The following is a 22686-nucleotide window of genomic DNA, read 5'->3' as shown; positions in this document are numbered from 1 at the left end:
CTGGTTGAGCAGAGCCCACGGGCCCCCGCCGGCCCCCGCAGCGCAGCAGGCCTGTGTTCCTAGCTGCGGGGTCTGGGCCAGGAGCCAGCCACAAGGGGAAAGGAGCCCAGTGGGAGAAGGGTCCAGGTTTCACCCCCACGTACAGCGTGAAGCAGAGTTTGGGGCTAGAGCCCAGGTGTCCAGCTCCCCGGGTCTGACACTCTGCAGAGGTAGAACCCAGAGCCCCGGCTTCCCTCCGTCCCAGGGGATGTTGCTCCTTAGGGGCTGCTCATGGGTATCACCTCAGCCTCTGACTTCTTGTGCACCGCGACGGGGCCCAGCACTTCTCACGGGGCAAGAAACAAGAAGGATTTCGTCCTGCTCTGCCAGAGCTCCCCCAGTTTGGACCTGCAGACACTGTCAGCCCTCCACCTCGGCCGGTGCCCCCCAATCCTGTCCTGCAGCCCCTGCCAGCCTGGCCCTGAGCCCCCCGCCAGCCTGGCCCTGAACCCCCACGCACCTTGGCTGGTGCCCCCCAGTCCAGACCTGCAGCCCCGCAGGAGGTCAGGTATAGAGTACGCAGGTTCCTGCCCAATGGGGATGCATCCGCCAATTGCTCCCACCTCCTTGTTTGTCAGCAGTGTGAGTCCCCCGGGGGAGCCCTGGACCCCATCCCAGCTCCTGTGCCGTTTCCCCAGAACCCCAGCAACTTGTTTGTTCTCAAAGGCAGCAGCTTCCTCCCTCGGGAAGGCTCAGCTTGTCCCCTCCACACTCCTGATTCCTTCGCCACCCCCACCCCCCCAAAAAACGCCTCTGCCAAGTGGCCTGCCAGCCCCCTTTCTGCTGCAGGCCGGGCTCCAGGAGGTGGAGAGAGCTCGGTGCCCGCCTGGGAGAGCTGCATCCCACGGATGGGTCCCTGCTCTGGCCACCCATTGCTGGCAGTCAGCCCGCAGCCCCTTGGGGTTCCCAGCTCTGCGCAGGCCTGGCTCTCAGAGCCCATGAAACACTCCTCGCCAGCACCAGGGTTCCCGCACGCCTTTCCCTCCAAGGGCAGAATAAGTGCTGTTCTGTGCACCGAGGCCTGGGCAGCCGTGCACCCCCAATAGAAACACACCCAGCCGTCTGGGGGCACGCTGCTAACCAGCTGGCCAGCACCTGAATGCGCCCCAGGTGCCCGCCAAAGCGCTCGGTGTACTGGGGACATGGTTAGCACCTGTGGGGTGCTGTGATGGGGGGAGGCCCATGGAGCAAGGCAAAGGGGAAATCTGGGGGAGTGATGTGATCCAGATGCTGGGCCAGGACTCAGAAGTCTGCGGGGGAGGGGTGACAACCCATCTCTGCCACCGACTTCCCAGGTGACCATGGGCAAGTCACTCATCCCACCCTTCCCAGGGCCTCTGGACCGTGCCTGGGAAGCTGACTCCCTGGGGAGCTGTCTGTGGTGCTGAGCCCAGGCCCAGCAGTGGGTGCTGGCTCTGCCCGGACTCACTGGGGCTCAGTGCCCCACCCCAGACAGGCAGGAGCCCACAGCTCCGTCCTTCCTGGCTGACACCCCACCCTCCATCTCTCCCCCCGGGTGCAAGCGGAGTTTTACATCAACGAAAACACCTTCAAGAAGCGGCTGAAACTCTTCTTCATCAAGAACCAGCGCTCCAGTGAGTGGCTCCGGCTGCCCAAGTCCTGCAGGGATGGCTGCAGCGGGCACTGCCTCCCACAGCCCTGGCACTGCAGCCCCTGGCCATGGGCGTCTCTGGGGTCTGCTGAAGTGCCCGTCTCCTCTCTCGCCTCGAGGGCATTATTCTGCCTTTTACAGAGCCCAGCTTGCGCTAGCTCCACCACCAGACGTGGGCTTGAGAGAGGGGGAGGGGGAGGGGAGTCTAGTGGTTGGAGCATCGGGGGCAGGGCGCTGGGACGCCTGGGTCCCACCCCCAGGTCAGGAAGGGGAACGGTGCCAGTGTGCTGTGACACCCGGTGACGTTGCGGGGCGGCCAGGTTTCGGCGCACGGCGCCTGTTAGCCGGCAGAACTCCCTGCCAGACAAAGGCACGACTGCAGCAGGGTTCAGAAAAGAATGGGATAAGGTCCCAGCAGGCGGGTCCCTCGACGGCTCTTCCCAGGCGGGGTGGGAAGGGCACCCGGCCTCTGTCTGCCACAAGCTGGGGCTGGGCCACTCCTGGGGGGTGCCTGGCGCTGGCTGCTGGGGCAGACAGGACCCTGGGCTGGAGGGACCTTCACTCTGACTCCCTGTGGCTGTTTCCATGTCCCAAGTGCGCAGGGCAGGGGTGGGGCTGGGCATTGGGACGCTCGAGTTCCCTTGTAGGGTGTGGGGAGGCAGCACTGCCCACAGTGGATGCTGAGCCCCATGTGGCGCTGGGGCCCTGCCGGCGGTGGGCGCTGACCCCCCGTGTGGTGCTGGGGCCCTGCCGGCGGTGGGCGCTGACCCCCCGTGTGGTGCTGGGGCCCTGCCGGCGGTGGGCGCTGACCCCGCATGGTGCTGGGACCTGCCGGCAGTGGGGGCTCACCCCGCGTGGCGCTGGGGCCCTGCCGGCGGTGGGGGCTGACCCCGCGTGGCGCTGGGACCTGCCGGCAGCAGGCGCTGACCCCGCATGGTGCTGGGGCCCTGCCGGCAGTGGGGGCTCACCCCGCGTGGCGCTGGGGCCCTGCCGGCGGTGGGGGCTCACCCCGCGTGGCGCTGGGACCTGCCGGCAGCAGGCGCTGACCCCGCGTGGCGCTGGGGCCCTGCCGGCGGTGGGGGCTCACCCCGCGTGGCGCTGGGACCTGCCGGCAGCAGGCGCTGACCCCGCATGGTGCTGGGGCCCTGCCGGCAGTGGGGGCTCACCCCGCGTGGCGCTGGGACCTGCCGGCGGTGGGGGCTCACCCCGCATGGTGCTGGGGCCCTGCCGGCAGTGGGGGCTCACCCCGTGTGGTGCTGGGGCCCTGCCGGCGGTGGGGGCTCACCCCGCGTGGTGCTGGGGCCCTGCCGGCGGTGGGGGCTCACCCCGCGTGGTGCTGGGACCTGCCGGCGGTGGGGGCTCACCCCGCATGGTGCTGGGGCCCTGCCGGCAGTGGGGGCTCACCCCGTGTGGTGCTGGGGCCCTGCCGGCGGTGGGGGCTCACCCCGCGTGGTGCTGGGACCTGCCGGCAGCAGGCGCTGACCCCGCATGGTGCTGGGGCCCTGCCGGCAGTGGGGGCTCACCCCACGTGGCGCTGGGGCCCTGCCGGCGGTGGGGGCTCACCCCGCGTGGTGCAGTGGCCCTGCCGGTGGTGGGCGCTGACCCCGTGTGTGGTGCTGGGGCCCTGCCAGCGGTGGGCGCTGACCCCGTGTGTGGTGCAGTGGCCCTGCCGGCGGTGGGTGCTGACCCAGTGTGTGGCACTGGGGCCCTGCCAGTGGTGGGCGCTGACCCCGTGTGTGGTGCTGGGGCCCTGCCAGCGGTGGGCGCTGACCCCGCGTGGTGCAGTGGCCCTGCTGGCGGTGGGTGCTGACCCCGCGTGGCGCTGGGGCCCTGCCAGTGGTGGGCGCTGACCCCGTGTGTGGTGCTGGGGCCCTGCCGGCGGTGGGCGCTGACCCAGTGTGTGGCGCTGGGGCCCTGCCGGCGGTGGGCGCTGACCCCGCGTGGCGCTGGGGCCCTGCCGGCTGTGGGCGCTGACCCCGCGTGGCGCTGGGGCCCTGCCGGCTGTGGGCGCTGACCCCGCGTGGTGCTGGGGCCCTGCTGGCGGTGGGCGCTGACCCCCTGTGTGGTGCTGGGACCTGCCGGTGGCAGGCGCTGACCCTGCATGGTGCTGGGACCCTGCCGGCGGTGGGGGCTCACCCCGCGTGGTGCTGGGGCCCTGCCGGTGGTGGGGGCTCACCCCGCGTGGTGCTGGGGCCCTGCCGGCGGTGGGTGCTGACCCTGCGTGGTGCTGGGGCCCTGCTGGCGGTGGGCGCTGACCCCGCATGGCGCTGGGGCCCTGCTGGCGGTGGGTGCTGACCCCACGTGGCGCTGAGGCCCTGCCGGCGGTGGGTGCTGACCCCGCGTGGCGCTGGGGCCCTGCCGGCTGTGGGCGCTGACCCCGCGTGGTGCTGTGGCCCTGCTGGCGGTGGGTGCTGACCCAGTGTGTGGCGCTGGGGCCCTGCCAGTGGTGGGCGCTGACCCCGTGTGTGGCACTGGGGCCCTGCCGGCGGTGGGCGCTGATCCCGCGTGGCGCTGGGGCCCTGCCGGCGGTGGGCGCTGATCCCGCGTGGCGCTGGGGCCCTGCCGGCGGTGGGCGCTGACCCCGTGTGTGGCGCTGGGGCCCTGCCGGTGGTGGGCGCTGACCCCGTGTGTGGCGCTGGGGCCCTGCCGGCGGTGGGCGCTGACACCGCGTGGCGCTGGGGCCCTGCCAGCTGTGGGCGCTGACCCCGCGTGGCGCTGGGGCCCTGCCGGCGGTGGGCGCTGACCCCGTGTGTGGCGCTGGGGCCCTGCCGGCGGTGGGCGCTGACCCCGCGTGGTGCTGGGGCCCTGCTGGCGGTGGGCGCTGACCCCGTGTGTGGCGCTGGGGCCCTGCCGGTGGTGGGCGCTGACCCCGTGTGTGGCGCTGGGGCCCTGCCGGTGGTGGGCGCTGACCCCGTGTGTGGCGCTGGGGCCCTGCCGGCGGTGGGCGCTGACCCCGTGTGTGGTGCAGTGGCCCTGCTGGCGGTGGGTGCTGACCCAGTGTGTGGCGCTGGGGCCCTGCCAGTGGTGGGCGCTGACCCCGTGTGTGGTGCAGTGGCCCTGCTGGCGGTGGGTGCTGACCCAGTGTGTGGCACTGGGGCCCTGCCAGTGGTGGGCGCTGACCCCGTGTGTGGTGCTGGGGCCCTGCCAGCGGTGGGCGCTGACCCCGCGTGGTGCAGTGGTCCTGCTGGCGGTGGGTGCTGACCCAGTGTGTGGCGCTGGGGCCCTGCCAGTGGTGGGCGCTGACCCCGCGTGGTGCAGTGGCCCTGCTGGCGGTGGGTGCTGACCCCGCGTGGCGCTGGGGCCCTGCCAGTGGTGGGCGCTGACCCCGTGTGTGGTGCTGGGGCCCTGCCGGCGGTGGGCGCTGACCCAGTGTGTGGCGCTGGGGCCCTGCCGGCGGTGGGCGCTGACCCCGCGTGGCGCTGGGGCCCTGCCGGCTGTGGGCGCTGACCCCGCGTGGCGCTGGGGCCCTGCCGGCAGTGGGCGCTGACCCCGCGTGGCGCTGGGGCCCTGCCGGCTGTGGGCGCTGACCCCGCGTGGCGCTGGGGCCCTGCCGGCGGTGGGCGCTGACCCCGTGTGTGGCGCTGGGGCCCTGCCGGCGGTGGGCGCTGACCCCGTGTGTGGCGCTGGGGCCCTGCCGGCGGTGGGCGCTGACCCCGCGTGGCGCTGGGGCCCTGCCGGCGGTGGGCGCTGACCCCGCGTGGCGCTGGGGCCCTGCCAGCTGTGGGCACTGACCCCGCGTGGTGCTGGGGCCCTGCCGGCGGTGGGCACTGACCCCGCGTGGTGCTGGGGCCCTGCTGGCGGTGGGCGCTGACCCCGTGTGTGGCGCTGGGGCCCTGCCGGTGGTGGGCGCTGACCCCGTGTGTGGTGCAGTGGCCCTGCTGGTGGTGGGCGCTGACCCCGTGTGTGGCGCTGGGGCCCTGCTGGTGGTGGGCGCTGACCCCGCGTGGCGCTGGGGCCCTGCCGGCGGTGGGCGCTGACCCCGTGTGTGGCGCTGGGGCCCTGCCGGTGGTGGGCGCTGACCCCGCGTGGTGCTGGGGCCCTGCCGGTCTCACCCCGGTTGTGTTCCAGGTCTATGGGTGCGCCTGTTTAACGTTGCGCTGAAGCTGCTCAGCTGTCTGCTGTACATCACGCGGGTGCTGCTGGAGGACCCCCAGGAGGGCCGGGGGCGCTGGTGAGTACAGCTCTGCTCCGGCTGAGAGCAGCTCCCGCTGGGGCTGCCCAGGGCATGTTCTGTGCCATGGCACCACTGGGCTTGCTGGCTCAGCCTGGGTGCCACTCATCCCCTGTGCCCAGGGCCCCACTGTGCCACCTGCCCGCAGGGCAGGGGAGGCTGGTTGGGCTGCCGTGGGGCAGAGATCACAGCAGGGGCAGCTCCAGCCCCTGGGAGAGATGGCCAGGGCTCAGCTCTTGTCTGTCTGTCTGTCTCCCTGGTCTCCTGCTGTCCCAGCTGGGGCTGCCCCAAGCAAAACCACTCGGCCCACGGCCTGAACAAGTTTGACTGGTAAGTGTCCGGAGGTGCCGGCGGTGCCCCCTCAGCCGGGCCAGGGCTGGGGGCTCTGGGGCTTATTCACAAGGTGGTTTTTCTCTTCCAGGACCCCAATTATCTGGGTGAATAGGCCCCTGCCCCTCTGGGGGCTGCAGGTGAGTGGGGGTCTCCTGGGGAACAGGGGCTGTAGCGTGCAAATGGTGTGTTAGTGACCTGGAGTCTGTGTCCCAATGTGGGGGGCAGCCAAGGGGCTCTGATGGGCTCCCCACTGGGAGGGGACGGGTCACTGAGGGAGGGGGCGTCTGTGGTTTCATCAGCCTCTTTCCTCCCAGGTCACTTCGCCTGGCACTCTCCTGCAGCCACAGCTGGGGTGGGAATCAGCCTCTGTGTAACAGCTACGAAGCAGCGCCACGCAGGGGTGGCTGTCCCGGCGCTGACATGCAGCCACCTCTGGGGTGGACCATGGTCACGCAGCAGTGGTTCACAGCAGCTGGGCAGTGCAGCACCACAGCTTAGGGCAGCCCGAGGGGTAAAGGGACAGATCTCATCCGAGGCAGAGAAGCCAGGAAGGCCCAGGACTCAGCAGCCCCAGCCACGCTGGGCGACGGGGTGGAGCTGCATCAGCCTGGCTCAGCTCACTGGGGCTGGGTCCTGCCTGGGGCCCCAGACGGGGGGAGGATCTGGGCCCCATGAGAGCCGCCAGTGTCACTCCCTTGCTGACCTCCCCCATGCTCCCCCGGGTGCTGGTGGCTTTAATCAGTTTCCTGGAGACAATGCTGCTGGTGTACCTGGGCTACAAGGTGCGATGGGGTGTGGGTGGGAGGTCTGTGGAAATTGCCTAGGCACGAACCAGCTCCCATGCTGTGACGGGGTTCGGGGGTCCCCATGCACTGCGCCCCATCCACTGGCAGGAGTGACTCTCGCTCAGCAGGTAGAACAGGAAGTTGATGAGGTGACAGAGCCCAGCTCAGCACAGAGGAGTCAGTGCAGCCGGCAGAGACAGTCATTCCAACCCGTCCTGGGGAGAGGAGCCCGAGGGGGGCCCCTCTGGGGTGTAGCTTCCCCCCAGCCAGGCTGGCTGCCCTCCAGCTCCCTCTCATCTCCAGCTTCCAACTGCTCCCATTTGAACCCAGCTCGGCTCCTCCCTGCTCTGTGCTCAGGGCAGAGGTGTTACCTGCCAGCTTAGGTTATAGCCCCAGGGTCATCCCCAGCCACTGGGAGCTGCTCTGCCTGTCACACACACATCCAGCCTGAGTCTCACATGCACCACTCCACTCCATCACACATGCTCCCTGCAACGGCCTTGGGAGACAGGAATTGCAGCCCTGGAATGTTTCCTGGGAGGCCATTGACCGGGGAAGGTGCCCACCTGCCTCCCCTCTACCCCCCAGCCCGGGGCTCTGCTGGTCCCCCTCACTCCCGGCCCACAGCCCCTGCCAGCCCAGCCCTAACCCCTGCAGCCCTGCTGGTGCCCTTCCATCCTGATCCCCGGCTCCCACTAGCCAAGCCCTGGGCTCCCCCACCAGGTCAACCGACACCCTTAAATCCTGTGTGGTCTGGGGTGGGGGGCCCTGGGGATCAGTTCCCATGTGCGCCTGGCAGGCAGGGCCTGCCCTGATTTCCTCTCTCCTGTCACCAGGGGAACTTGTGGGAGCAGGTTCTGCGGGTTCCCTTCATGCTGAAGATGATGAACACGGGGCCATTTCTCATCACGGTGAGTCAGAGCCAGGGACCCCCACCCCCTCCATCCCACCACTCTGTCCCATTGCTGCCCCAGCACCTCCCTGCTCTCACTGCGCCCTACCATAGCCCACCCCACCCCACAACCTTTGCTGTGCTGCTGTCCTAGGCAGGGACCCATGGTGTCAGCGGTGGGATCATTCCTGCAGGGCACCCTCCTGACCCTGCCCAGGCCTCGGTCCCCCACATCCAGCACAGCACAAGGCTGGGCAGATTGGGTAAATCACAGGGGGGTTCTCTGCGGGGATCTGCCCACCCCCTCCCCCGCTGCTAACCTCCCCACCCCGCACTCAGGTATTCTGGCCCCCCCTGTGCAACCTCTTCATCCCGGTGTTCCTGAACTGCTGGCTGGCCAAGCACACGCTGGAGAACATGATTGTGAGTCTTGAGTCTGGGGGCGAGGGGCTCTCGCATGCCGTCCCTTTCCAGAGTCGCCCATCCCAGGCGAGCGGGAGAAGGTTCCCCGGTCCTGTCTGGCAGGGGCCTGCACCCCCCAGGGCTCAGATGCTAGCCCCCTGGGGAGCACACCGTGCCAATCAGCAGCACCCGGTGTGCCGGTCCGGGCTGGGATTTCTCCCAGCTCTCCCAGCTGTGCATGTGCCCCAGTTGTGCCAGGCTGTGTGTGTGTGTGCGCGTGCGTACGCCAGGCTGTGAGTGTGTATGCCCCAGCTCTGCAAGACTGTGAGTGTGTGTGTGTGTGTGTGTGTGTGCCCCAGACTTACTGGGCTGTGAGTGTTGCCCTCCAGGTGGAGAACAAGATAGCAGCGCCAGGCCCCTCTGCCCCACACCCAGCCCCACTTCTCGTCCCAGCAGAACAATCTCCACCATGCCATCCAGCGGACGCACTCTGCTATGTTCAACCAGGTCCTGATTCTGGTCTGCACCCTGGTCTGCCTCATGTTCACCTGGTGAGTGGGGCTGGGGTCTCTGGGGCTGGCACTTCACTGGGCGCAGAGACAATACTCATACCAGCTGGGGGGCGAGATCAAACCAGCTGGGGGGCGGGGCTCAGACCGGCTGTGTGGGGGAGGGGAGCTCAGACTGGCTGGGTGTGGGAGGGCTCAGACCAGCTGTGTGGGGGAGGGGAGCTCAGACCGGCTGGGTGTGGGGGGGCTCAGACCAGCTGTGTGGGGGGAGGGGAGCTCAGACTGACTGGGTGTGGGGGGGCTCAGACCAGCTGTGTGGGGGAGGGGAGCTCAGACCGGCTGGGTGTGGGGGGGCTCAGACCAGCTGTGTGGGGGAGGGGAGCTCAGACCGGCTGGGTGTAGGCTGGGGCTCAGACCGGCTGGGTGTGGGGGGTGCCACGCTGAGGTTGGCCTCAGCTCAGCACCCATGTGCAGCAGAGGCCCCGCGTCCTGGGCTCAGTTCTGGGGGCTCCTGAGGCGTGGCCAGGGCTGTCCCGACGAAGCCAGGCTGGGGGTTGGCGGTGGCAGTGCCATGCACAGCAGCCTGGCCATCCCCTGCCCGCCTGACCCCTGGGCATTCCCCCCGTTGGGCCCAGGCTGTGTGTGTGGTGTGCGCTTCCCTCACCCACCTGCAGGAGGCAGTGTTGGACCCCGGCCTGCATTGCTGCAGCCAGCTCTGGGGCGAGGCACAGCACCCAGCAGGCAGCACATCCCCAAGGTCCTGGCTGTGACCCTGACCCGCGGTTCCCCCCACCCTCCCCAGCATCTGCGGGATCCAGCAGCTGAGGCGCGCGGGCAACAACCTGACGCTCTTCGACTCGCTCTACTTCTGCATCGTCACCTTCTCCACCGTGGGCTTCGGCGACGTCGCCCCCGAGATCTGGCCCTCCCAGCTGCTGGTCGTCGTCATGATCTGCGTGGCGCTCATCGAGCTGCCCACCCAGGTGAGCTGGGGGCGAAGCGGGGCGCCCCACGGGGGTGCACAGGCTCCCAGCCCCCGGGAGCTGCGGCTGACCCAGGCCTGGGTGCAGGCTCCGGCATGGGAGGCAGCCTGAGAAAGGACTGGGGGGCTGATCAGCTGGACGTGAGCTCCCTCGCTGGGGGCCCCCCAGGGCCAGTGCCACCCTGCCCCCATCACCGGGGGGAATAGACGGCCTGGTGGCCAATGGGCTGCGGCAGCTCAGAGAGGGGCCACCAGGAGGGGGGAAGGGTCAGGATCCTGCCCGGGTGAGACACACAGTCCCCTGCCTGTGAGCGGGGGCGGGGGACTCTGGCTGCGTGGGGCGCAGGGCTCTGCTGCCAAGCTCTCAGGCCAGCTGCCACAGTGGGACAGGCGCCAGGCCCAGCTGGCTGCATGGTGCCTGTTTGCCAGGGAGGGGTTAAACCTGGGGGGGCCCAGCTGGGCCAGGAGAGGTGCTGGGGGGTTCTCCAGCCCAGCTGCTTTGAGCTCAGGGCGGGCTCTGCCCGGTCTAGCCAGGAATGTGCCGAGGGCTGCTCCATGGCATCTCGGGGGGGTCTGGAGTCCCCGGGAGCTGGGGGCAGAGGGGAAGTCCAGAGGGAGGACGCTGGAGCCAGGGATGAAGCCCAGCTCTTTCTGCAGGCCAGGAGGGGGCAGCCTGCCCCTGCGTCCTCTCCCAGCTCCAGCCCAGCAGCCAGTCAGGGTCAGCCCCTCCTGGTGGACTCCCACCAGGAGCCCAGCCCCTGCCCCCTCCCTGCAGCCCAGCCCTCCAGTGCCCAGCCCCCACCCCTTCCCTGCAGCCCAACCCCCCCCAACTGCCCAGCCCCCGCCCCCTCTCTGCAGCCCAGCACTCCACTGCCCAGCCCCCACGCCCTCTCTGCAGCCCAACCCCCCCCAACTGCCCAGCCCCCGCCCCTTCCCTGCAGCCCAGCACCCCACTGCCCAGCCCTCGCCCCCTCTCTGCAGCCCAACCCCCCCAACTGCCCAGCCCCCGCCCCCTCTCTGCAGCCCAGCACCCCACTGCCCAGCCCCCGCCCCGTCTCTGCAGCCCAACCCCCCCACAACTGCCCAGCCCCCACCCCTTCCCTGCAGCCCAGCACCCCACTGCCCAGCCCTCGCCCCCTCTCTGCAGCCCAACCCCCCCAACTGCCCAGCCCCTGCCCCCTCTCTGCAGCCCAGCACTCCACTGCCCAGCCCCCGCCCCCTCTCTGCAGCCCAACCCCCCCGCAACTGCCCAGCCCCCGCCCCTTCCCTGCAGCCCAGCACCCCACTGCCCAGCTCCTGCCCCTTCCTTGCAGCCCAGCACTCCACTGCCCAGCCCTCGCCCCCTCTCTGCAGCCCAGCACTCCACTGCCCAGCCCCCGCCCCCTCTCTGCAGCCCAACCCCCCCGCAACTGCCCAGCCCCCGCCCCTTCCCTGCAGCCCAGCACCCCACTGCCCAGCTCCTGCCCCTTCCTTGCAGCCCAGCACTCCACTGCCCAGCCCCCACACCCTCTCTGCAGCCCAACCCCCCCCAACTGCCCAGCCCCTGCCCCTTCCCTGCAGCCCAGCACTCCACTGCCCAGCCCCCACGCCCTCTCTGCAGCCCAGCACCCCACTGCCCAGCCCCCGCCCCCTCTCTGCAGCCCAACCCCCCACAACTGCCCAGCCCCTGCCCCTTCCCTGCAGCCCAGCACTCCACTGCCCAGCCCCCGCCCCCTCTCTGCAGCCCAACCCCCCCGCAACTGCCCAGCCCCCACCCCATTCTCCGTGGCATGGTGCCCCCAGTGCTGCCCAGGGGCCAGCAGGGGCTGGGAGGGGCACACTCCTCAGCCAGCCCCCCACCCTCTTGCAGGTCGAGCAGCCTTCCTGTGGGTGGAGCGCCAGAAGTCGGGGGGCAGCTACAGCCGGTACCGGGCACAGACGGAGAAGCACGTGGTGGTGTGCGTGAGTTCCCGCAAGATCGACCTACTCATGGACTTTCTCAACGAGTTCTGCGCCCACCCCCGCCTGCAGGTGAGCGGGGCCGGGGCTCACCCTGTGCCCTGCGCGGCGCCAGCGCTCTGGGCGCGAGGGGCACGGACACGCGCCTTTCCAACTCCACGCGGGCCTGGTCTCAGCCAGGGCTTGGGGACAGAGTGGAGTTCAGGGGTGCAGCATGTGGCTTGGGAGACAGGACAGGGTTTGGGGGCTCAGTGAGGGGTTTGGAGCAGCTCAGGACTCAGGGGTTCGGGCTGGGGCTTGGGGGACAGGACAGTGTTCAAGAGTCAATGTGGGGCTGCGGGGGAGATTTGGACCAGAAACTCTGGGGGTCCAGTTTAGGTTTTGGGGGGGCAAATGTTCACCCCCAACTCCCTGCAGCTGCTGGTCCCACACCCCCTCCCCGCACCGCCTGCTAGCACTTTCATGCCTTATCGGGTCAGGAGCAACACCCTCAGCTAGCAGAACAGCTGATTTGCATATTCATATATGCAAAGCAGATGCCCACACAGACTGCTGCGCCTTGTGAAGCATGGCCCTGTCCCTGGCACAGCCTAGGTGGGAGGGTGGCACAGGGAGCGGAGCTGGTGTAGAGCGACCCATTTCATCTCCTTTGCCCAGGAACTGAACCAGCAGCTGGGCTGGTGGGGTGTGGGGAGACCATCTGATTCACGCCCCCCCCGCCAGGAAAAACACACTTTGGAAGCTCTCAGGGCCCAATCCTGAGTTATCAGGGTGACTTGAAGGTAACCTCTCTGAGCAGGCAAAGAGAATGTGACCGGCTGAATCACAGCTGTCCCCTTGGGGTTCTCCCTGGGTGTGCTGATCATGCCACTGACACCCGCTTTCCTGCCCTCTGGGGCTCTCCACCACCCTGTCCCACTGGGCCCAGTCCTCTGGTTTGCCCCAGTCAAAGCCCAGGCTGGGGTTACCACCCCTTCACCCCCGCAGAGCGGCACAGACCCTGAACCATTTCAGCTCTGGGGGGGCTCAGCATCCAGGAGAGCAACCCCCAAAATGTGATGGGGGCAAATTTAGCTACGACAGATCAGGAAAGGGATCTCGGAATTATAGTGGATAGTTCTCTGAAAACATCCACGCAGTGTGCAGCGGCAGTCAGTAAAGCAAATAGGATGTTAGGAATAATTGAAAAAGGGATAGAAAATAAGACACAGAATATCTTACTTCCCCTGTACAAAACTATGGTACGCCCACATCTTGAGTAGTGCGTGCAGATGTGGTCTCCTCACCTCAAAAAAGATACACTGGCATTAGAAAAGGTTCAGAAAAGGGCAACTAAAATGATTAAGGGTTTGGAACAGGTCCCATATGAGGAGAGGCTAGAGAGACTGGGACTTTTCAGTCCGGAAAAGAGGCGATTGAGGGGCGATATGATAGAGGTATATAAAATCATGAATGTTGTGGAGGAAGTGAATATTGAAAAGTTATTTACTTGTTCCCATAATATAAGAACTAGAGGACACCAAATGAAATTGATGGGTAACAGGTTCAAAACTAATAAAAGAAAGTTTTTCTTCACACAGCGCACAGTCAACCTGTGGAACTCCTTACCAGAGGAGGCTGTGAAGGCCAGGACTCTAACAGAGTTTAAACAAGAGCTCGATAAATGTTTGGAAGTTAGGTCCATGGATGGCTATTAGCAAGGGGTAAGGTATGGTGCCTAGCCTTTTGCCGAAGGCAGGAGATGGATGGCAGGAGACAAATTGCTTGATCATTGTCTTCGGTTCACCTCCTCTCGGGCACCTGGCACTGGCTACTGTCAGCAGACAGGTTAGTGGGCTAGATGGACCTTTGGTCTGACCCAGTATGGCCGTTCTTATAGAGAAACCCGTCTTCCTGTGTGTACAAGTTCATAAGCTTAGCACATTTATTAATGAAAGAGAGAGACACACAGAGGCTGTTCCCTTCCCCACCAGGCACATGTATTTACCTGGGACCTGGGCGTGAACACAAGCGGTGTTCTGAAGTATAAAGAGTGGTATTTAAGTGACTGCGTGTGAAAGCAGACAGATCAAAGGAAGGTACTAAGTTAAAATAAACAAAAGATGCCCACTAGTTCTAATCCTCTAAGAAACTTCCTCACCTGCCAGGTTTCATCCTAAACAGTTGATCTAAATATCACTTTCGCAAGCTAAGCAGCCCGTGACTTGTGTCCAGTCCTTCCCCACCTTCAGTCTTAGATGTTTCCAGCAGACATCCTAGGTGGTAAGGGTTCTGGCTTCTGGCTACTGCCTCTGTTGTTTAGTCCAACATGGGTTTCAGCATCAGGTGACCTGGCCACATTTTTTCCCAGGACCAACCACAGTGTGGGCTTACAGGACAAAGAAGACTCTTCCCAGGTCATTGACTTGATCATAGAACCATTCAAGTTTCAGAGCACATTTAGAATTGTAAACAGAGCCACACTTCATATTTGTAACTTCACACACAAGAATGATACACACCCAAAACTAGGAGATGTAGATTCAGCAGCTGGTGCCTTTAAAAGGTGAGGTCACACGAAGCATTTTGTCTAAAGCACCGTCAAGTTATGCATATTCAGGAGCCAGCTTTCATAAGGCATGTGGGTGGTGACGGGAAACTGAGGCACAGATCAGGATGTGGACCCAGAACCAACATAATAAGAACACAAGAACAGCCAAGCTGGGTCAGACCAAAGGTCCACCCAGCCTAGTGTCCTGCTTGCCAACAGTGGCCAGTGCCAGGTGCTCCAGAGGGAGTGAGCAGAACTGGGAATCAGCAAGTGACTCATTCCCAGCTTCTGACAGAGGCGAGGGACACCCTCCCTGCCCATCAGGGCTCAGAGCCATCGATGCACCCACCCTCCCTCTCATTCTTTATGAACCTGTTAAAGTCCTGCTCCTCATGACATCTTCCGGCCGAGAGTTCCACAGTCTGACTGTGCGTTATGGGAAGAAACCCTTCCTTGTGTTGCTTTTAAACCTGCCGTCCATTAATTCCATCGGGTGACCCCCTCGTTCCTGTGGGATGGGAACAAGTAAATAACTTTTTCCTATTCACTTTCTCAACACCAGCCATGAGGGTATAGACCCCTATCGTGTCTCTCCTCAGTCTCCTCTTTCCGAAGCTGAAAAGCCCCACTCTCTTTTAATCTCTGTTCAGACGGACGGCAGCTGTGCCAAACTCCTCATAGTTTTTGTTCCCCTTTTTCCAGTGCCAAGATCTCTTTTGTGCGATGCAGCGACTGCATCTATTTGAGCACTGGCCTACTATACCCAGAGTTGTGAGTTCAATCCTTCAAGGGGCCATTTCGGGCTCTGGGGCAAATAGATTAATTAAAAGAGGGAAAGAAAAAAAGAGGCTGGTGCTGGGTCCTGCCAAGAGGGCAGGGGCTGGACTCAATGACCTCCCAAGGTCCCTTCCAGTTCTATCAGATGTGCCTGCGTATCTGCACACTGTGGGCAGCCCATAGCTTCACACCGAGGCAATAAGATTCTCTCTCTTCTTCTCTATCCTTCCCTTAACGATTCCCCACATTCTCTTTGCTTCTGTGGGGGCCCTGGTGCACTGGGTGGGTGTTTTCAGAGAACGACCCACAACAACCCCAGGATCTCTCTCTTGAGCTCGTTGTGTCCCCAGCGTTTGGTACCTGTAGCTGGGACGCTGGTTTCCAAGGTGCGTTACTTCGCATGTGTCAAAGTTCAACAGCTTCCTGTTTGAGTTCTTTGAAAACTCATGGGGGGATGCCATCTGTTGGCTCTCTGTCCTTCGCTATGGCTGGGGGTAGAGCAGACCCTGGGTTCCCCTGGCAGAGGGGCTGCTGCCCTGCTGGATGAGAGGTAACTGTTGCTGCCTGCTAGAGGGTGCTCCTGCAGCCCCACTGGGGTGCTGGCAATCACAGGTTCAGTCCCAGCTCAGGACCCCTGCAAAGCTCTGGTCCCTGCCCTATACCGGGGGGCAATGGGTGTGGGGCAGTGCTGAGCCCCGATTCCAGCTGGAGAGGTGCAGGGAATGCTGCTGGAGGAGGCCTGTTCAAGGGGCCTCACTGGGGAAGCCACCCCCAGGCTGGTGCCTTGGCACCACTCTGCAGTGGGGGGGTAGAGTCCTGGCCTGGAGTTGCATGTGGCAAGGCCCAGGAGGTGTAGGTCTATGGCCCAGTGAGACTGGCTCGCTGGTAGAGAGGCATGGAGGGCTGGCTGGGCTGGAGAGGTATGGGGGGAGTGGGGGCTGGGTGTACGGGAGGGGATGGAGGCTGTAATGGATGGGAGTGGCCCAGGGGCTGGCTGGGCCGGGGGAAGCACAGGGCTGATCATGCAGTGGGGGCATGGGAAGAGAAGGGGGCTGGTTGAGTGGGGGTAGAGGCTGGCCCAGGGGCTGGCTGGGCTGGGGAGGCATTGGGGGCTGGCCGTGGCCTGCGGATGCCCCATGTCTCCTCTGCAGGACTACTACGTGGTGATCCTGTGCCCCACAGAGATGGACGTGGCAGTGCGGCGGGTGCTGCAGATCCCGCTCTGGTCCCAACGCGTCATCTTCCTGCAGGGCTCGGCCCTCAAGGACCAGGACCTCATGCGAGCCAAGTGAGTGCCAGGCGGGCAGTGCCAGCCAGGCCAGCGGGAGGGGCTTTTCCTCCCATCCCAGCTGGCCAATGGACAGAGGGAACTGGGAAACAGCCAATGGGATGGGGAAAGCTTGGCCAGGCCCTGGCTCACCCTGCGTGTGGGGTGGGAAGAGGCTCTGGGGGAGCAGCTTGGCCCGGCCTGGGGGTGGGAGCAAGGCGTCCCATCCAGCATTCCCAGCGAGTCAGGGGAGGGAGTCGGGTGCCGCCCAGCTGATCGGCAGAGCGATCGCCGCCGGCAGCCTGCGTTGCTGCTGGCGGTGCACAGCCACACGCCTCGGTGCACAGAAGAACATTTATTCTGCCCCGGGTGGGAAAAAATTAGCGGGACTCTGGTTCCATCCCATCCTATCGCTAGCGGCTTTGATCTCCCCATTGGTCTAACCTGCCCCCTAGCGTCTGGTCTCCTGCTAACCCCCACTCCCTTCTCTTCTCCCCTGGCCCCTGCTGAAGGATGGATGATGCAGAGGCCTGCTTTATCCTCAGCAACCGCCTGGAGGGGGACCGGAGCGCTGCGGTAGGTGCCATGTGTTGCAAGCCCGGCCTGCTGGCAGCCCCCAGGCACAGGGTCAGATTTAGGTCCAATTTAGGCTGCTAGGAAAGAGACTGAAATCCAGGACCTCAGTGGTTGCAGTTCCCGAAATGCGCCCAGCTCCACGCACAGCGCCAGGCAGGGCTGCAGGGTCCCCATGTGTGGATATGGCGCTGGGGTAGGGAGGAGGGGGTTAAGTTTATTAGGACCTGGGACAACTTTGGGGAGAGGGGGAGCCTGTCCGGGAAGGGGGGCCCCACCTCAAGCAAAACACAGTCAGATTGCTGGCACTTAACATTCAAAAGGGCACGGAGCAGGTTTTCATCTCAGGGCTAGGGAGCAGCCCCTGGATGGGCCGGAGAGAAGCTGTTAATGGGGATTCTCCATGTCCTAGTAAAGAGGGGAGGGTGGGAGATGACAAAATATGGCGAAGATCTGATGAGAGTCAGTCCCATTGAAGCCCACCCTGCAAGGGCAGACCTTGGGCACGGGGTTTTAACGCACTCCTGTCCAAACACAGGAAGTCTAGGTCGTACGATGAATGAGCTGGAGCGCCTCGTGCTGAATGAGGGTATTGATAGGACAGGCGGAATGAGGACAGTGAAGGGGATGCCGTCATACCAGGGTGCAGGATCTACTGTAAGAACAGAGCAGGTCCCGCTGATTGGTCTGTGTGTGAAAGAAAGTGTAGAATCAAATGACGCCAAAACCTTAAGTGAACCAAACTGCTCCGCAGAGCCGCTCTGGGTAGTAAGTCATCAATGATCTAGAAAATGAGGTAAGCAGTGAGGTGGCAAAGTTTGCAGATGACACCAAGTTGTTCAGGACAGTCAAAACCAAAAGGGATTGTGAAGAACTACAAAAAGATCTCAGCAAACTGAGTGATTGGGCAGCAAAATGGCAAATGAAATTTAATGTGGGTAAGTGTAAGGTAACGCACATTGGAAAAAATAACCCAAATTACACATACAACATGATGGGGTCAAATTTAGCTGCGACAGATCAGGAAAGTGATCTTGGAGTTATAGTGGATAGTTCTCTGAAGACATCCACGCAGTGTGCAGCGGCAGTTAGTAAAGCAAATAGAACGTTAGGAATTATTAAAAAAGGGATAGATAATAAGACAAAAGATATCATACTTCCCCTATATAAAACTATGGTACGCCCACATCTTGAGTACTGCGTGCAGATGTGGTCTCCTCACCTCAAAAAAGATATATTGGCATTAGAAAAGGTTCAGAAAAGGGCGACTAAGATGATTAGGGATTTGGAACGGGTCCCATATGGGGAGAGGCTGGAGAGACTGGGACTTTTCAGTTTGGAAAAGAGGCGATTGAGGGGTGATATGATAGAGGTATATAAAATCATGAATGGTGTGGAGAAAGTTAATATAGGAAAATTATTTACCTTTTCCCATAATACGAGAACTAGGGGACACCAAATTAAATTGGTGGGTAGTAGGTTCAAAACTAATAAAAGGAAATTTTTCTTCACACAGCGCACAGTCAACCTGTGGAACTCCTTGCCGGAGGAGGCTGTGAAGGCCAGGACTCTATTAGGGTTTAAAAAAGAGCTCGATAAATTTTTGCAGGTTAGGTCCATAAATGGCTATTAGCCAGGGGTAAAGTATGGTGCTCTAGCCTTCAGTACAAGGGCAGGAGATGGATGGCAGGAGATAAATCACTTGATCATTGTCTTCTGTTCTCCTTCTCTGGGGCACCTGGCATTGGCCACTGTCGGCAGACAGGATACTGGGCTGGATGGACCTTTGGTCTGACCCAGTATGGCCGTTCTTATGTTCTTATGTAAGTCCATCCTCTAACAATAAGAATACAGCAGTAGGGAGATACTGCTGACCACCTGACCAAGACCCTGAGTGTGATTCTGAAATGCTCAGGGAGATACGAACAAAAAACTAGATGACAAGGTGCTTCTGGGAGCAGGTGGTTCTGGAAGCTGTGAGGGGAGAGGCGGTTCTTGATTTGGTCCCAAGTGGAGTGCAGGATCTGGTCCGAGAGGTGAAACTACCCAGGCCACTTGAATATAGGGACCCTAATATAAGTCACCTGCTTAGGGAGTATTATGGGCAGAGAGAGAGGAACAGACGAGGGGATCGTGCCAGGGTAGGGAAAGCAACAGCTGCATTCAAAACTCTTCATCCCACGTGTGCTTCACAAACTATATCTGCGAAGACGAAACTGTGGATCTGCCACACAAATGTGAGGAGTGTGGTCGTGTATGGAGGTGAGAGCTGGTGGCATAAACAGGCCTCAAATCACAAACGACAGACCTTCCGAAACAAGTGCCTGAGATGCACCCTTCACCTCCAGTGGCAAGACTTTGTCAGACAAGGAGCTTTGGAAAAGAGCTGGAGAAGAACCACTTCACCTTCAAATCAGGAGAAGAAAGTAGGGACGGCCAGGCCACACTCTCAGAAAACCATCCTCCAGCAGAGTCCATCCAGCTCTAAGGGAACTCACAAGGAAAACGCAGACGAGGAAGACCTCGGACAACATGGAGATGAGCTGAGACTAAAGGACGACGACTGGGGTCCCCTGGGAGCCAGCTAGAAGTTTTGTCCTGGGGCAGAGTGAAGTGGAGGAGACTTGCAGCTGGCCTGTGCTCCACGCGGAGTACAAGGGTTAATTAGCAGTAGTAGTAATATAATTAAATGTAACATCCATGTGGTGGGGCAAACACCTCAGCAGCCCAACGCTGGCATTTCATTTCAGAAAGAGAAACTACACAACAATAAGAGTTAGTTAAACAGCCATGAAAAGGCACAGTGCCAAAAGGAAAACCCCTGCAGCCTGCATGGGAGCTCTTCAAAGAGCCCATCATAGAGCCTCAACTTAAATGCACAACACAAAATTAAAAAGCCACCAGGGCTTAACAACAACAACAACAACAACAACAAAGCAGCAGCAGTGAGAGGTAAAAAGGCATTGTTCAAAGGTACAAGTTCCGTCCTGGTGAGGAAAATAGAAAGGAGCTCAAAGCTGTGAAGTGAAGTCTAAAAATGGGAAGGCCAAAAACAATTCGAAGAACTGCTAGCCAAAAGCTCCAGAAGTTAAGAGTAGCAGAAAGCCTGCTAAACAACCAGTGACGCCACTGCATGACCGAGATGCTAAGTGAACATTCAAGGACAATAAGGTTATTGTTGAGACACTAAATGAATTCTTTGGATCGGTTTTCACGGTTAAGGACATGAGGGAGATTTCCCAGCCTGAGCCATTCCTTTCAGGTGACAAATCTGAGAAACTGCCCCAGACTGAGGTTTTGGAAAAAACTGATAAATTAAACAGTAACAAATCAGAGGGACCAGATGGCATTCACCCAATAGTTCTGAAAAACTCCAGTGTGAAATTGCAGAACTATTATCTATGGTTTGTTACCTATCCTTTAAATCAACTTCGGTACCTAATGACTGGCCGAGAGCTAATGTGACACCAATCTTTAAAAAGGGCTCTAGAGTTGATCCTGGCAATTACAGACAAGTAAGTCTAACTTAAGTACTGGGCAAACTGATTGAAACTATAGTAAAGAATAGAATTGTCAGACCCATAGACGAACAGAATTTGTTGGAGAATAATCAACCTGGTTTCTGTAAAGGGAAATCATGACTTACTAATCTGCTAGAGTTCTCTGAGTGGGTGAAAAAGCATGTGGACAAGGGAGATCCAATGGATATAGTAGATTTAGATTTCTAGAAAGCCTTTGACAAGGTCCCTCTGCAAAAGCTCACAGGCAAAGGAAGCTGTCGTGGGATAAGAGGGAAAGTCCTCGCCTGGACTGATAACTGGTTAAAAGACAGCAATGAAGGGTCCTGTGGCACCTTACAGACTAACAGAAAAGTTTTGAGCATGAGCTTTCGTGAGCACAGACTCACTTCATCAGATGCTGGTCATGGAAATCTGCAGGGCCAGGTAGAAATAAGCCAGAGCAAGGCTGGGGATAACAAGGTTAGCTCAGTCAGGAAGGATGAGTCTTACTACCAGCAGTTGATCTGCAGGTGTGAACACCAAGGGAGGGGAAGCTGCTTTTGTATTTAGCCAGCCATTCGCAGTCTTTGTTTAAGCCTGAGCTGAGGGTGTCGAATTTGCAGATGAATTGTAGCTCAGCAATTTCAGAGAAAGCTCATGCTCAAAACTTTTCTGTTAGTCTATAAGGCGCCCCAGGACCCTTCGTTGCTGTTACAGATCCAGACTGACACGGCTCCCCCTCCGGTACTTGGTTAAAAGACAGGAAACAAAGGGTGGGAATAAATGGCCGGTTTTCAGGAAGGAGAGTTATTTATACCTTCCCGCATCACAAGAACGAGGGGTCACCAAATGAAATGAACAGGTAGTAGATTTACAATAAAGAAAAGGAAGTTTTCCTCACACAAGGCACGGTCGGCCCGTGGATGTTGTGAAGACCAGAACTTTAACAGGGTCAAAACAGAGCCAGACAAATTCAGGGAGGTTTGGTCGATCAACGGCCGCTGGGGAGCGCGTCCCGGGCTCTGTTTGCCAGAAGCTGGGAACGGGCGACAGGGGAGGTTTCACTTCGCGATTCTCTGCTCTGTTCACTCCCTCTGGGGCATGGGGCATTGGCCGCTGTGGGAAGCCAGGGCCCTGGGCTGGATGGACCTTTGCTCTGACCCGTGTGGGATTACAGACGGCAGCACCCAGGCACCCCGGCCGCGATCAGGGTCCTCTTGTGCCAGGTGCTGCACAGACCCCGACCGAGAGTGGGCCACTGTTGCACCAGGTACTGAGTCAGTGCCAGGTCGTTTGGGTCTCGGTCCCGCGTGGCCCAGAGGGGTGTGGAGGGCTGCGGGAGGGAGTCTGAGGGAAGCATGGGGAGCCAGGCCTGGCTGTGATGCTGCGTCCGATCCTGCCACCCCAGGACCACCAGACCATCCTGAGGGCCTGGGCGGTGAAGGACTTTGCCCCCAACTGCCTCCTGTACGTGCAGATCCTCAAACCCGAGAACAAGCTCCACATCAAATTTGCAGGTGAGGCACATGCCTGCCCTGGCCCCTGCCCGGACCTCTCTTCTCTCTGCCCTGCCCCCAGCCGGGCCCTCTCTTCCCTCTGCCCTGCCCCTGCCCCTGCCCCCTGCCCGGCCCCCTCTGCCCTGCCCTGCCCCCAGCCCGGCCCCCAGCACCCTCTCCTGTACTGGATTTGCCCTCCTGCTCCAGCCCTTTGCCTGCTGGGGCCCCAGCAGCCCCCCCATGGCCCTGCCACTGCTGTGCCTCTGCTCCCACCATCAGCTTCCACACCGATGCATGGGGGTTGGGTGACTACTCCAGTGGGGGGCAGTTGGGGAGGAGAGAGCGAGCGAGAGGGTGTGTGTGGGGAGATGGCCGGCTGGCTGGCACGCGGTGGGACGCATGGTGAGCTGGACCCACGGAGGGTTGTGACTGAGGAAGGACAATGGCAGAGATGGGGATGTACGTACGTGATGGGGGTAGATCACAGGGAGGGAGGAGAGGATTAGGGTTGGGGGGGTGGGCAGATCGGCGGGAGGGGCGGTGCGGTTGGGTAGCTGTAGAAGGAGGCAGGGGCAGGTTGACGGACAGATGGCGGGAAGTAGGAGGGGCAGATTAAGGAGGCCAGCGGCAGGGAGACAGGCCCCAATCCTCTGGGGCAGCCCTGGCCCCTGCTTCCACCTCACCCACGTCTCCCCTCTCCAGATCACGTGGTCTGCGAGGAGGAATTCAAGTACCCCATGTTGGCTCTGAACTGCCTGTGCCTGGCCACCTCCACCCTCGTCACGCTGCTGATCCACACCGCACGGGGACAGTGAGTAGCTTGTGGCCCTGGCCCGCCTCGCCCCAGCCGCGCCTGTCTGAGTGTGCAGGGAGCCTACGC

At 61.8% G+C, this 22686-nt stretch overlaps 1 protein-coding gene across 1 annotated transcript in view; it reads left to right on the top strand.

Annotated features, from left to right (window-relative positions):
* LOC142003310 (potassium channel subfamily T member 2-like) overlaps positions 1-22686 on the top strand; it is a 57437-nt gene that overhangs the window by 5796 nt on the left and 28955 nt on the right. The window contains exons 2-15 of the mRNA XM_074980149.1: positions 1552-1634; positions 5720-5822; positions 6099-6152; positions 6244-6291; positions 6877-6937; positions 7777-7851; positions 8172-8255; positions 8691-8785; positions 9546-9730; positions 11575-11735; positions 16122-16258; positions 16750-16813; positions 21719-21827; positions 22509-22617. Coding sequence (XP_074836250.1) covers positions 1552-1634; positions 5720-5822; positions 6099-6152; positions 6244-6291; positions 6877-6937; positions 7777-7851; positions 8172-8255; positions 8691-8785; positions 9546-9730; positions 11575-11735; positions 16122-16258; positions 16750-16813; positions 21719-21827; positions 22509-22617 — 1368 coding nt within the window. The remainder of the gene's footprint in view (positions 1-1551; positions 1635-5719; positions 5823-6098; positions 6153-6243; positions 6292-6876; positions 6938-7776; positions 7852-8171; positions 8256-8690; positions 8786-9545; positions 9731-11574; positions 11736-16121; positions 16259-16749; positions 16814-21718; positions 21828-22508; positions 22618-22686) is intronic.

Source organism: Carettochelys insculpta, chromosome 29 (genome assembly GCF_033958435.1).
Source record: "Carettochelys insculpta isolate YL-2023 chromosome 29, ASM3395843v1, whole genome shotgun sequence".
Lineage (NCBI taxonomy): Eukaryota > Metazoa > Chordata > Testudines > Carettochelyidae > Carettochelys > Carettochelys insculpta.
This window is presented reverse-complemented; position numbering and strand designations above follow the sequence as displayed.